General features: G+C 40.6%; 1 protein-coding gene across 16 annotated transcripts in view; it reads left to right on the top strand.

The window, feature by feature from the left end:
• Window positions 1–14,060, top strand: part of KANSL1L (KAT8 regulatory NSL complex subunit 1 like) — an 81,125-nt gene that overhangs the window by 23,537 nt on the left and 43,528 nt on the right. For all 16 annotated transcript variants that reach the window (XM_070732167.1, XM_070732168.1, XM_070732166.1 and 13 more), the window contains 3 exons: window positions 3,439–3,580; window positions 8,485–8,679; window positions 11,247–11,368. In XM_070732167.1, coding sequence (XP_070588268.1) covers window positions 3,439–3,580; window positions 8,485–8,679; window positions 11,247–11,368 — 459 coding nt within the window. The remainder of the gene's footprint in view (window positions 1–3,438; window positions 3,581–8,484; window positions 8,680–11,246; window positions 11,369–14,060) is intronic.

The following is a 14,060-nucleotide window of genomic DNA, read 5'->3' as shown; positions in this document are numbered from 1 at the left end:
TGTCATCTTAGCCAACAAAGATAAAGTCATCTTTTCAAGGCTTATTTGTTTTAATTTAGCTTTCAGTAGCATGTTAAACATTAGTTCTAACATTTAAATTCCAGGATGGATTTGATTTAAATCAAGTTGATTTAAATCATAATTTTTAAAGAGCAACTGTCATCTCTGTCCTGTAGGGGCTCCTCCTCTGACCCGCTGTTGACTCACCAACAGTCCCATTAACTTAATGGGGCAGCTGGTGATCCGGCAGTGACACAACAAAGTGAAGGATGTGGCAGGCAGCAGGTGAGTGGATGCCCGCTATTATGATGGATCTGAAACGACAGATTCACTTCCATTTTTATTGCTTGCCCTTCCTCCTCACACTTAGAGCCTGGTGGTACAGATGCATTTCTCTTCAATCATACAGTTTGTAGTTTACATAGATTTGTTCATAGATTTGGAATAAAGGAATATTCCTTAACTTTGTTTTATGATTTATTTCATGGTTACTGTGAAATTGTATGAATGCATCAATTCAGTGCACGATATCTCAGCTAACAGAGCTTGGATTCATTGAATGAGTTTACCAAAAATGCAACTATTGCAGAAAATACAGCTTCATGTTTATAACTAAGCTTCAGCTCATGCTGAATAAACTCAGTTATTAATGTATCTTATATAGAAAACTATCTTTAAATAAATTTTTACTCCAAAAGCATTTTATTAAAATAAATTTGAGAAAAAAAATGATTTAAATTTAAATTTTAAAAAATCCAATCAAAATGTTAAAATCCAATTTAATTTTTTTAATTGATTTTATCCACCCTGTTAAATTTTAATACATTGCTCATTAATAGCCCAGTAACAAGCTTGTTTCTTAAATTTATTTGTTAGAATTATATCCCACAGGCTATATTGTATTCTGTCTTCCTTTTTCACAACATTTCTGAAGTAGATTTCACCAAAGTTAGTAGTACTCCCTAGGCTTTAGGGTGAAGATGAGAAAATGAAATTAAAAGTTGATCTATGTTTTGATGATTAGATATGGGATTAGGAAAATAATATAGGAAAATGTAATCTTAGAATATTTTTCCTTCTATCTGTACCAAAGAAAGTTGGAAATCATTCTTTTTCGATTTTCACTTTTCCCCCCTCTTTCTTTCCTACACTTTCACTTTTTCTTTTCAGAGCCTTTTCTATTTTCAAATCTGCTTTTTATTTGTTTATCCCTTAGCTTTGGGGTGGGTTTTTTGGATGTATGAAAGATCAAAGACTCAGCTATTATAATTCTACATTCTTTATTTACAGAAATCATTTCAAAATGAACTCCACTGGGAGCCATCTCATATAAAGCAGGCTCTGAGTCCCTCTTAGCAAAAAGTGTTTATTGATAGAAGAGAATATATGTAGCTCAGGGTTGAACTATGGTACTCTCTGAACTTGGTACTCTCTGAACTTGGTACTTGGTACTCTCTGAACTTGGGGTCCTTGGTACTTACTCTCTGAACTTGGTTTTCTTGCAGATGTTTCATTACCAAAATAGGTAATATCATCGATACTATAAAGATAATGGATTTTGCTTTTATTTTCATATATTAATGGCTTACCCTGTTAGTGTTGATCAGTTGCTTCACAAACAGTGTTCTGATTGGTGCCAGGTCTCTACAGTCTCGGGCAGAATAGGGCTATTCCCCTCTCTCAAATATTCTTTAAAATAAAGAGTTTCCCAGCATTAGGAACCTTCAATATGCAAACTGTGGTTACTCATCCTAAAATGAATCCTCTTTACTTGGAGTTTCAAAATTTGCTCTTTGCTCAGAAGATGTGTAGCTAAAAGTCAATATACATTTAGTGTACATCTGACTTTGGGGATATTTCTTCATAACCAAACAAAAGTGTATTTTCTGTGCAGTTCACACCCTTTGCTCACTGGATCTGGATCACAAAACAAAGTCCACAATTTGTAATAAACGCCCATGCCCCGTTTTGACTGGCAGAATGCTGCCATGCCCCTTGGCAACACCCATCCAACCAGTCATTAGGGCAGAGAACCAATTGTTAAATTATTTGAATCCTACCACTGAAAGGATGTATTGTGCTCTTTTTACTTCTTTTTTATTAGCTCTTTTGAATGGTTTATAAATTGGTTTATGTGATCACCAAAGTTGACAGCTGATTTGTCTGAATGTCAAGCATTCAGGGATTCCTGGGTTGTTGTTTTTTTAATTTAGCTTGCTCACAGGTTCCAAACTAAAACTATGTTGTGTCTGTGTTGCGACTCAGTTATTGTGTGTTTTGACTACTAGTTGGTGTTCTTGAATGTACTCTGATTAGGAAAAACAGAAATTTGCTCCTTGAACAAATGAAAAGATCATAGAAGTTATCTAATGCAGAAAACCAAATACAATGAATAATACCCTGAAGAATTGTGTAATAGAAATCAGAATTAAGGTTATCAACTGCTAATGTTTAACTGATCTAGAATTATATAAAAAATGCTAATATACCTTTAATGGGACCATAGAATACCAACATAGAATAATAAGCAGGAGACCTTACACTAGTCTGAACAAGTGGTTGTCTAATCTTTTTGTGAAAATCTCCAGTGATAGAGCATCCACAATTTCTGGAGGCAAGCCTCTCCATTAATTAATTGTGCTCATTGTCAGGCAATTTCTCCTTATATCTATGTTGCATTTCTCTTTAATGATCTTCCATCCATTGTCCTGCCGTTATATGCTTTGGAAAAGAACTCAATCCCCACTTCTCTGTGAGAACCCCTTAAGTATTAGAAGACTGCTATCATGTCACCCACGCACCCCAGTACTCTTAGTTAGAGTAATCATACCTAGTTTTTTTCAATTATTCTGTGTACAGTTTAGCCTCCAGACCCCTTTTCATTTTTATATATTTTATTTTATTTATTTATTTTATTAGAGTTGGAAGGGACCTTGTAGGCCATCTAGTCCAAGCCCCTGTTCAGGCAGGAATCCCTATACCATTCTGACAATCTCCCTTTGAAAATCCAAAGTGTTGGAGTGCTCACAACCTCTGCAGACAAACTATTCCACTGGTTCATCGTTCTCACCATCAGTTTGTTATTGGTCATTTTTTTTGTTCATTTCTTTGTTCATTGCGTACTAATTTACTGCCTACCATCTAAAATTTTACCCAGAGATAAGCCCTCTTGAATGCACTAGTGTTTGAAAAATATACATCAAAATAATAATGCAGCATATGTATGTAGTCTCAAATTTAGACTACAATAGTAAAAATGATGTATTATGTTTATATTTAAAAAATAGATGTGTTACTCTTAAATGTAAAAACTCATGAGTCTTTTAAAAAAAAAAACAATTTGACACAGTTAATTTATTAAAAGACTTGTGGTTTTTAAATAAAGATTCATAATACATAAGTTATTTTTCCATTGACTAATCAATGTTCTATCTTCAGTAACTGTAGAGCTGACTGGAAATGGTTGGTAGAAAGAGCTAAAGTTGGCTGTCAGTGGACATGGCTTCAGGATCAGATTTCTGAACTGGAATACAAAATTCAACAACTTACTGACCTTCACAAACAGATTCGTGCCACCAAGGTATTATTAATTAATTAAAAGTTATTTATTCAAAAAAACAATTTAGTGTTGATAGGTATTTTCTATGCAATCCATGAACTCTATACAGAAATTTTTTGAGAAATCTAAATTGACAAATGAAAGAGTTATCTGAAATCTAGATACTGGATTTTATGGTGGTAAACATGATTCACAGACTCTCCTTCAATTCAAAGCTTAATGGAAGTTCTTAGGTACGTTCTTATAACCTGAATAAGGATCAACTTGTATAGTAATGTGATCCTTGAAAAGGTATAACTTTTTAATTTTATGTTTAGTTGCTATAATTGCACTGGTTATAATATTTTTTCTGAAGTACTTGATAGGAAATAATGGATGATGTATAAACATGGAAGAACAGAAACACAGTTTTATATACTTAGCAGCTTGATTACAATATCTTCCATTATGTTTTGGTTCCTAACTATTACTTACAAATCTAGATTTTCAGTTTTTAATTTATTGTAACTTAACATATGAAATAATTTTTTAAAAAACAAGTCATTTAATTCCTGATACTTATAATAAATATATTTATATTTATATATAATCAATATGTCCAGAGTAGGACTAAAGAGAAAGTTTTGTTCCCAGGATTTGTATCTTTTTCCTGAGGGTGGTAGAAGTGTGAATATTATTGTATATTAGCAAACAAAATATAAAATAAATCCCAGCTATAAATACCGTGTTTCCCCGAAAGTAAGACAGTGTCTTACTTTCTTTTTACCCCCAAAAGCCCCACTACGTCTTACTTTCGGGGTATGTCTTACATTGGAAAAAAATGGAAAGGGTCGCGTTCCCGAAGGCATCTCCCCAGAGTCCAGAAGGGCAGCCGCGGGACAGGAGCCTCGTGAGCCCTTTTCCAAGTTCAACCTCAGGGCTCCAAGCGGCGTGCACGCGTGGAGCCACAGACGCGTGTCGGGGAAGCGTGTGTCTGGAGGGGAGGAGCCGCTCTGCGCAGTTGGGCAGCCCCACCTGCCTGCCGGAAAGGAGGCGGGTGAAGGAGGACGCAGCTCCGGCCGCTCGCCTCGGAGCTGGTCGGCCTCGCTGGCCGCTTGCAGCCGAGCCTCGGCAGGACTCGGTTGCTGGGACGAGCGCCTTCGCTGCAAGCTGCCGCCCGCTCCGCTCGCTTCGGACCAGCGCCGTCCTTCGCTTTGCCAAGCCGGGGAAGAGCTTGGAAGCAACGTCATCGGGCTCCCCCCCCCCACAATACCCCCGTGTTTCCCCGAAAGTAAGACATATGTCTTACTTTCGGGGTACGGCTTATATTAGCCGACCCCCCTGAAACCCCCGATACGTCTTACAATCGGGGGTGTCTTACTATCGGGGAAACAGGGTAGTATGTTCCTTTCTAGCTGAATTTATTTGGCTCAGGAGCAAGGGAGGTTCAGGCCTGATTAGTTCTTTGATGAAGACACTCCAGTGTATATCAACCGTTATAAACTGCATTTCCCCCAAAATAAGACCTAACAGTAAAATAAGCCTTAGACTGATTTTTAGCATGCTACTAATATACACCCTGCTCCCAAAATAAGCCCCCGTTAAGGTAATTAGCCAGGGGGTGTGGGTGGGCATGCCAAGCAGCAGAGTCACTGAGGGAGCAGGGGCTAATGGTGTTAGGAAGCAACTGCAGCCTGTGTAGTAAACTGGCCGTGGGAAAGACGACAGTTGGTGGGCCGGAGTGGGTGGCCGTGGGAAGCTCATCTTTGCACAACAGCACCAGCAGTGGATGGAGACAGAGGCACAGGAGGAAAGAAGGCAATCTGGACATGCTGCATGGGCTGTAGGGAAGCCAAGAGACGGTAAGACAGAGTGGACAGGCAGCTGCGGGAGGCTCATGTTCGCCCCCTCAGCTTGTCTGCGGTCTGCACAGCACGTCGGATCGCTTACCTTTATGTACTTCTGCCTCCATCTGCTGCCAGTGCCTCCACGTGAAGATGAGCCTCCCATGGCCGTCTGGCCGCTCCAACTCACTACCTTGAGTTGCCCATGGCCTGCGCAGCGTATCCGGATTGCGTGTGTCCCCCTGCACCTCTGCTTCTGTCTGCTGCTTCAACAGGTAATCAAGTCACTGTGTTGTGCTAGTTGCACAGCACCAGAGAGCATCGACCAAGGGGCTGGAGGGCGGCAACAACTGCCAGACACTGTTGTCCTCCCACGCATTCACTGCCTCTTGTGCGAATGCTGGGGGAGTGGGGCACCCAGCCAGGCTGATCACCCTGATATCGTGTTTCCCCCAAAATAAACCCTAATGCATGTGAATCAGTGAAAAAGCAATGGAGAATTCTCTTACAGTCTAAATATAGACAGTTCTGTGCAAAATAAATTAGAATATAATAAGACTTTGATGTAAGGAACTGATTATTTGGTTAAATCCCTTAAAGGCCATGTTGAAAACTGATTGTTTTTGAAGTTCGAACAGAACTAAGGTATATATTTAATGCAATTGATTATATGGAATACATTATATAATTATTTCCTGCTATTTTAGCTAATGATATTAAATAAGCTCTTTGGTATCTCTGTTCTACCCCCAGCAATGTCCCAGTTTTTATGTGGTGCTTTTAATAATATTTAAGTGTTACATTTAAGATTTTTATTTATTTTTAATTATTTTTATTTATTTTTATTCATTTTATACCGCCTATCTACCCCAGCGTTTCCCAACCGGTGTGCCGCAGCACAGTGGTGTGCCGCGAGACACTGTCAGGTGTGCCGCGGCGAGAGGCGGCGGAGGAGAGTGGGCGGATCGGGCGGGCAATGGGGCAGGGCGGAGAAGCCAGGGGCGCGTTTGGCCGGAGGCACCGTGGGGAGGCAGGGGCAGCCGCGGCTCCCTTTACTCCTACTGCCGCACCACCCTGCCCCTGCTCCCCACGGTGCCTCCGGCCAAACGCGCCCCTGGCTTCTCCGTCCTGCCCCATTGCCTGCCCGATCCGCCCACTCTTCTCCGCCACCGCCTCCTGCCTTGGGGCGAGGAATCCGAGAGTCCGGGACTGTGTGGCTTTGCGTCATGGAAGAGAAAACGGCCGACTTTTCCCTGCTGCCGTTTTCTCTTCATGGCGCAAAGCCAGGGCCGCCGATAGACGGGTACTACAGGGAGCGCGCTACCGGGCCCCGGGCAAATTGGGGCCCGCAGTCAGCGGCTCCTTGCACTGAGCTCCCGCTCGCAGCTGTCCCCTGGCTCCTGCTCGATGCCACGGTTTTCGGCGCTGTCCTGCTGGGCCCCAAAGACGGAAGGCAGGAAGGAGGAGAGCTCCATTCTTCTCGCCTTTTTCCCGCCTGCCTTCTTTGGGGCACAGCAGGACAGCGCCGAAAACCGCGGCATCGAGCAGAAGCCGGGGGACAGCTGCGAGCGGGAGCCCCAGGAGGGAAGTACCGGCAGCGCCCCGCCCAGCTGAAGCTTCACTGGTGTCGGCGGCAAATGTCCTTTGTGGTCCGGTGGGAGGGGGGGGCTGCAGCGGCCGCAGGCAGTTGCAGGGAGATGGCTGCGGCGAGAGGGAGCTCCAGGCGGCGGCGAGAGGGAGCGCTCTCTCTCTCTCTCAGCCGCCCTGACGTGGCGGTCAATTGAGAGAGAGAGAGAGAGAAAGAAAGAAAGAGAGACATATAAGAGAGGCAGAGAGAGAGAAAAAGAGAGACATAGCAAGAAAGAGAGACAGCAAGAGAGGCAGAGAAAGAGAGAGAGAAAGAGAGACATAGCAAGAGAGGCAGAGAGAGAGAAAAAGAGAGACATAGCAAGAGAGGTAAAGAGAGAGAAAAAGAAAGAGAGACATAGCAAGAGAAAAAGAGAGACTTAGCAAGAGAGGCAGAGAGAGAAAGAGAGAGAAAGAGAAAGAAAGAGAGACATATAAGAGAGGCAGAGAGGCAGAGAAAGAGAGACATAGCAAGAGAGAGAGAGAGAAAGAGGGACATAGCAAGAGAGGCAGAGAAAGAGAGACAGCAAGAGAGGCAGAGAAAGAGAGACATAGCAAGAGAGGCAGAGAGAGAGAAAAAGAAAGAGAGACATAGCAAGAGAAAAAGAGAGACTTAGCAAGAGAGGCAGAGAGAGAGAGAAAGAGAAAGAAAGAGAGACATATAAGAGAGGCAGAGAGGCAGAGAAAGAGAGACAGAGCAAGAAAGAGAGACAGCAAGAGAGGCAGAGAAAGAGAGAGAAAGAGACATAGCAAGAGAGGCAGAGAGAGAGAAAAAGAAAGAGAGACATAGCAAGAGAAAAAGAGAGACTTAGCAAGAGAGGCAGAGAGAGAGAGAAAGAGAAAGAAAGAGAGACATATAAGAGAGGCAGAGAGAGAGAGAAAGAGAGACATAGCAGGAGAGGCAGAGCAAGAAAGAGACAGCAAGAGAGGCAGAGAAAGAGAGAGAGAAAGAGACATAGCAAGAGAGGCAGAAAGAGAGAAAAAGAAAGAGAGACATAGCAAGAGAAAAAGAGAGACTTAGCAAGAGAGGCAGAGAGAGAGAGAAAGAGAAGGAAAGAGAGATAGCAAGAGAGGCAAAGAGAAAGAAAGAGACATATAGCAAGACAGTGAAAGAGAGAGAGAAAAAAGCAAGAAAGAGATAGCAAGAGAGACAGAGAGAGAGAGCAAGGGAGAGAGGAAGGGAAGGAGGGAGAGAGAAAGAGAGCAAAAAAGAGAGGAAGAAAGAAAGACGGATGGAGAGAGAGAAAGAAGGGAAGGAAGGAAAAGAGAGAAAGGGAGAAATAGAGAGAAAGGGAGGAAGAGAGAGGGTTTTTTTGTCCAAACTTTTCTTTAGCCCCCCCCCCCCCTTTCAATGTTCCCCAGGATTTTGAAAATATGAATAATGTGCCGCGGCTCAAAAAAGGTTGGGAAACACTGATCTACCCTACCAGTTGACTCTGATTATCAGTCTTATTGTGCTCATTTACTATTGTCTAGGGAATGGTGATTTTAGAAGAATGTTCAGTCTCAAAAGACATCCTGAAGAAACGTACACAATTACCAGATCAAGAGGCTTTGAATTCTATAGGGAACTCACAAGCTTTTCTACAGAGGCAGGATGTTTGGCCAGAACATGATTTTGAAATATCACCCAGCAGTCCAACTTTGCTTCTTCGTAATATTGAAAAGCAGGTATTCAAATGAAACTGATTAGTACATAGTACATTAGTTAATATATTCTAAAATTCATTTATGTTTTAACTCATAATTCATAAAATCTCTTCTACTTTTCTAAATATTTCTCCCCGATGAAAAAATGTTGACAATACAGGTAATCCTTGAGGTACGACAATCCATTCAATGAACATTTGAAGTTACACTACACACTTCAAATATGAAATATGAATCTGTTTGAAAGTTTCACATTTTGAAACCCACCCACCCCCACCTCTGTGGTGCAGTCCTTTCTAAGTCAGCATAAACTATTATGATTTCTTCTTAGCTCCACCGCTAGTTTTACATGAGCCGCCCCAAGTCTTCGGAGAGGGGTGGCATACAAATGTAATAGATAGACAGATAGGCCGGCAGGCAAGCAGGCAGACAGACTGATGATGATGATGATGATGATAATAATAATGATGATGATGATGATGATGGTGCTAAGAAGAAATCATGGTTTAACCTGGCTGGGGAGGAAAAGATTGCCATGGAAACAAAAGAGATCAGATTTCTTCTTTGCTCTACCAGCTCATGAATTGAGTAAAGCTAGTGCTTTGACTGTTTGTCTTGTGCTGGTAGAGCAAAGAAGAAATCTGATCTGTGTTGTCTCCATGGCAATCCTTTCCTCTCCAGCCAGAAACCATTAAAATTTGGTGTAAAACTAGCACTCGTAGAGCTAAAAAGAAATCGTAGTAGTTTATGCTGTCTGGAAAGGAACATTGCAATGAATGCAAAATTGCAATGGCTGGAGAGGAAAATGAATTCAATGAAGCAAAAGAGATTGGATTTCTTGATTATGTCACATGGACCAGTTTCTTCTATATCCTGACTTCCTGAGCTCATCAAAACCTAAGTAAGTGAAGGGCTTTGGGAAATCTAGGAGGCAGGGGGAAGAGCATGGGATATCTCAGAAAGAAGGAGGCCTCCTGGGCGTGCCTGTGCCTGCACTAGGTCTCCCTCAGTTTCCCCCATCTCTGAGTCACTCCATGCTGTACCTAACAAATGCTGTGCATTTGTTTAATATTCATTGGGGAAAGCAGGGACAGGGAAATCGCTAGGTGCTTCATTTAATAGTCCTTGACTTCCGGCATGAATAGGCAGACTCCATTGATGTCATAAGTCAAAGACTATCTGTACAGTTAGTAGGCAGTTTATTAGGTTTATTCAGTAGGAGGGAAGTTTAAGGAAGATTCTATATTTGAATTGTATTTGTCTCTTTATGTCTTCATTAATTTTCTGTAAGGATGAAATATAATTTCTGCTTATATCATATTGAAGATTATTTACTGTTAAAATTCATTAGCATAAAAAGAGAAATATTTCACATTTATGGAGAAAGGGAACTATAATCCCTGACTTTTCCCTGTGCTTTACAGGTAGTATTCAATTTAAGATTAGCAACTGTTCAAATACACTTGTATCAGAAAATAGCCTTAATAAGTCAATCATATGTTAGCAGCCATAATGGAGCCACCTCAAGATCTCTGGGATTATTTCTCAGTAGGGAATATGGACAACACTGTTGTAATTTGTTTTGGTTTTTGCATATATCAATGCATACAAATCTAATAAATAAATACATACGTACATACATACATACATACATACATACATACATACATACATTTTTCATAAATCTCTTTAGGATTTGAATTTGATATGGTCTTTATTATTTTGCAAGGCATTTTAAAAATTCAAATTAACTCTTTACTTGATATTTATTAATTGGATTTGTATGCCGCCCCTATCCGAGGAGAGGTTCTTTGTTAGGTTCAGTTATGAAGCATGGAGTTTAGGTATACAGTGATCCCTCTATTATCGCGAGGGTTCCGTTCCAAGACCCCTTGCGATAATCGATTTTTCGCGATGTAGGGTTGCGGAAGTAAAAACACCATCTGCGCATGCGCGCCCTTTTTTCTATGGCCGCGCATGCGTAGATGGTGGAGTTTGCGTTCCCCGCCGCCCACGCAAAGGGGAAACCCCGATTTGGCTCCTCGCTGTTGCTGCGCTACCGAGCAGATCAGCTGCTGGGCGGCCGAAGGAACCATCCCTGGGTCTTCCCCCTCTTGCTGGTGGGCGGGCGAGCGGCGGGCATCAGCGAGGAGCCGGGGTTTCCCCTTTGCGTGGGCGGCCGGGAAGACCCAGGTTGGGGGTTCGGGGGGGTGCCTTTGGCGTTTGGCTTCAGGACTCAGCTGGGAAGCGCCGCGGCTGTTTTAAAAGGTCGCAGCCGGCCTGGGGGGCTTCCCAGCAGCCCCCCGAACCCGGGTTGGGAGTTCGGGGGGGTGCTGGGAAGCCCCCCAGGCCGGCTGTGACCTTTTAAAACAGCCGCGCCGCTTCCCAGCTGACTCCCGAAGCCAAACCCGGAAGTGGCTTTTTTTTTTAATTAATATTTTTTCAAAAATCGCGATATAGCGTTTCGCGAAGATCGAGATCGCGAAACTCGAGGGATCACTGTAATATGGACATAACTGATTGGTTTCTTTGGTTAAGTATTAATAATATATTAAATAGAATGTACTTTTCCCCCCTGTATCATTCAGAGTGCTCAGCTGAGTGAAATAATAAGCAGTCTGATTGCTCCCCTTAATCTGTCTCCAACATCATCTTCACTTTCTTCAAAAACCTGTAAACAGAATGAATTGGTTAATGGTATCTCTTTAAGGTAGGTATCACTTAAAAAACTAACAGGATAACGTCAGGGTAAGTTTAGCATATATGGGCATATACCGTATATACTCGAGTATAAGCTGAGTTTTTTAGCCCCAAAAATGGGCTGAAAAACACAGCCTCGGCTTATACTCGGGTCATTGACAAAGTCACCACACGAGGGCGCCATTGCTTGAGCCAAAGCGAGGAGGCACCAGCTTTTGTCCCTCTCCCTAGCTCAAGCAAAGAAGGCAGCCATTTGCTCCAACCGAGAGGGGAAAAAAGCAATGGTGAGTAACTATTCCATGCTCTCTCTGCATTGCCCTTAGTCAGATTCTCCTCCCCCTCCTTTGAAAGGATTTAAACTGTTTAAAAAATGGTATTTTGTGGTAGTTGCTGTCCTTGCTTGGATAGGATCTAATAATGTGTTATGAGGCAGAGCTAGACAGGAATTCTTTTTCTATCTGTCTATCTTTCTATCTATCTATTTTTCTATCTATCTATTTTTCTATCTATCTATCTATCTATCTATCTGTATCTATTTCTATCTATCTATTTTTCTATCTAACTATTTTTCTATCTATCTATCTATCTATCTATCTGTATCTATTTCTATCTATCTATCTATCTATCTATCTATTTTTCTATCTGTCTGTCTGTCTATCTATCTTTCTATCTATATCTATCTATCTATCTATCTATCTATCTATCTGTATCTATTTCTATCTATCTATTTTTCTATCTAACTATTTTTCTTTCTATCTATCTATCTATCTATCTATCTATATCTATCTATCTATCTGTATCTATTTCTATCTATCTATCTATCTATTTTTCTATCTGTCTGTCTGTCTGTCTATCTATCTTTCTATCTATCTATATCTATCTATCTATCTGTATCTATTTCTATCTATCTATCTATCTATCTATTTTTCTGTCTGTCTGTCTGTCTATCTATCTTTCTATCTATATCTATCTATCTATCTATCTATCTATCTATCTATCTATCTATCTATCTATTTGGTTTTCTATGCTGATAACCTCACAGCAGCTAATGCTGAAGCTCTTCTTTGGATACACTTATTTATTTGTTTGTTTGTTTGTTTATTTAATTGGATTTGTATGCAATCCCTCTCCAAGGACTCAGAGTGGCTCACAGCATATATAAAAACAGAACAATAATGTAAATCCAATTAATGATGAGAAGGAATCCAGTTTTGAAGGATTTTAACTCTTAGGTTTTAGCTTTGTTCCTGATCGAGCTACTTTTTTTACTTTTTAATTTATTGTTAATATTGTTAATTTGTTTACCCTCTTTTAAATTTACAGAGCTAGTTTACTGGTTTTCTTTAAAATAAATATTCTAAAACATGTCTCAATTAATGTAATTTTATTGTTTTCCATTTTTATAAGTTACCAGTAGCCACTGCATTTTCTAACCTCGGCTTATACTCGGGTCAATACGTTTTCCCAGTTTTTGTGGCAAAAATTGGTGCCTCGGCTTATACTCGGGTCGGCTTATACTCGAGTATATACGGTATATAAAATGACAGCATTACCTTGACTAAACATCAGAGAACTCCCCTCCCCCCAAAAACAATACTGAAAGAGTCACTGTTAACTCTTACAATTTGCTGTGTCCAACTAACTCAAATAATAGACAAATGTTAACAAATGAAAGCTGAATGGGTGATTATAAGCCAGTTATTCCATCGCCACCCAAGCCACTTCACGGGAGTGTTGTTATGGGGGAAATAAGAGAAGGAAGGAATACTAGGTATGTTTGCTGCCATGGGATATTTATAAAATGGGATATTAATAAAGGTGGGACTTTTTTTTTAAAGTACTCCATTAGTTATCCAATAATTCAGGGCATAGAGATATGCAGTCATTGAGTAATTTTTGAGTAACATTTTTCTCTGTGTAAGGGGCACATTTCAAGAATGAACAGTATAAAAAACCAAAGTCTGGAGATTACTGTAAATGATGATGATGCTAGAATCTGACACTTTAAATTTACATCATGATAACTTATACATTTATTTTTAATAAATAAAAAAGGCAGATGGTACAGGAATCATCTGAGTTGTCTAGTCATATTGGTGCCCACATTGCCTATCTTTATTATAGGTTACAGGTGGCCCTTGTTATATGTGGTCCTGTTAACTGTGATTGATAATTAGAGAACAGGCCTCAATATTTTTAAACAATCTGGTTAGGGTCTTGTTTGTCATTTCTTTACATATGTCAGGCTTTATTCCCTAAGCAGAAGTAACTATTCAGGAAAACTTAGAAGAAATTCCAAAACTTCAAGTAAGTAATATTTACTGAAGTAAATACCAAAGATTTTCAGTGGCTGCCAAGTTTCAAGAATGATCCATATACAGAGAAAAAAAAATCTAAATACTTTTTCTTCCTGATCATTTCACTACTTGATCCCTTCTTTTGAGCCAGCTGCTTTTTTTTTGCTCCAGTGGCTTTTTCATAACTTAAGAAGAGGGACCATTTTGGGGTATTGCAAGCCACTTTGAGTTCAGCAAGGGAAATTAGCACCAAATGCAAGTACATTGTGGAAATACCCACAATGTGTAGAAGATGGATGAATTGTTTATGGGAGAAGAAAACTAGACACACTGGAATCTAATTGTTCAGTACCCAAAGATTCAAAATCTTATTATTTACGATTTATTCTGGAACTTAACACAATA

The sequence above is a fragment of the Erythrolamprus reginae genome, chromosome 1 (genome assembly GCF_031021105.1).
Source record: "Erythrolamprus reginae isolate rEryReg1 chromosome 1, rEryReg1.hap1, whole genome shotgun sequence".
NCBI classification, from domain to species: Eukaryota; Metazoa; Chordata; class Lepidosauria; order Squamata; family Dipsadidae; genus Erythrolamprus; species Erythrolamprus reginae.
Note: the sequence above shows the minus strand (reverse complement) of the source record. Positions and strands in the feature narration are given on the sequence as shown.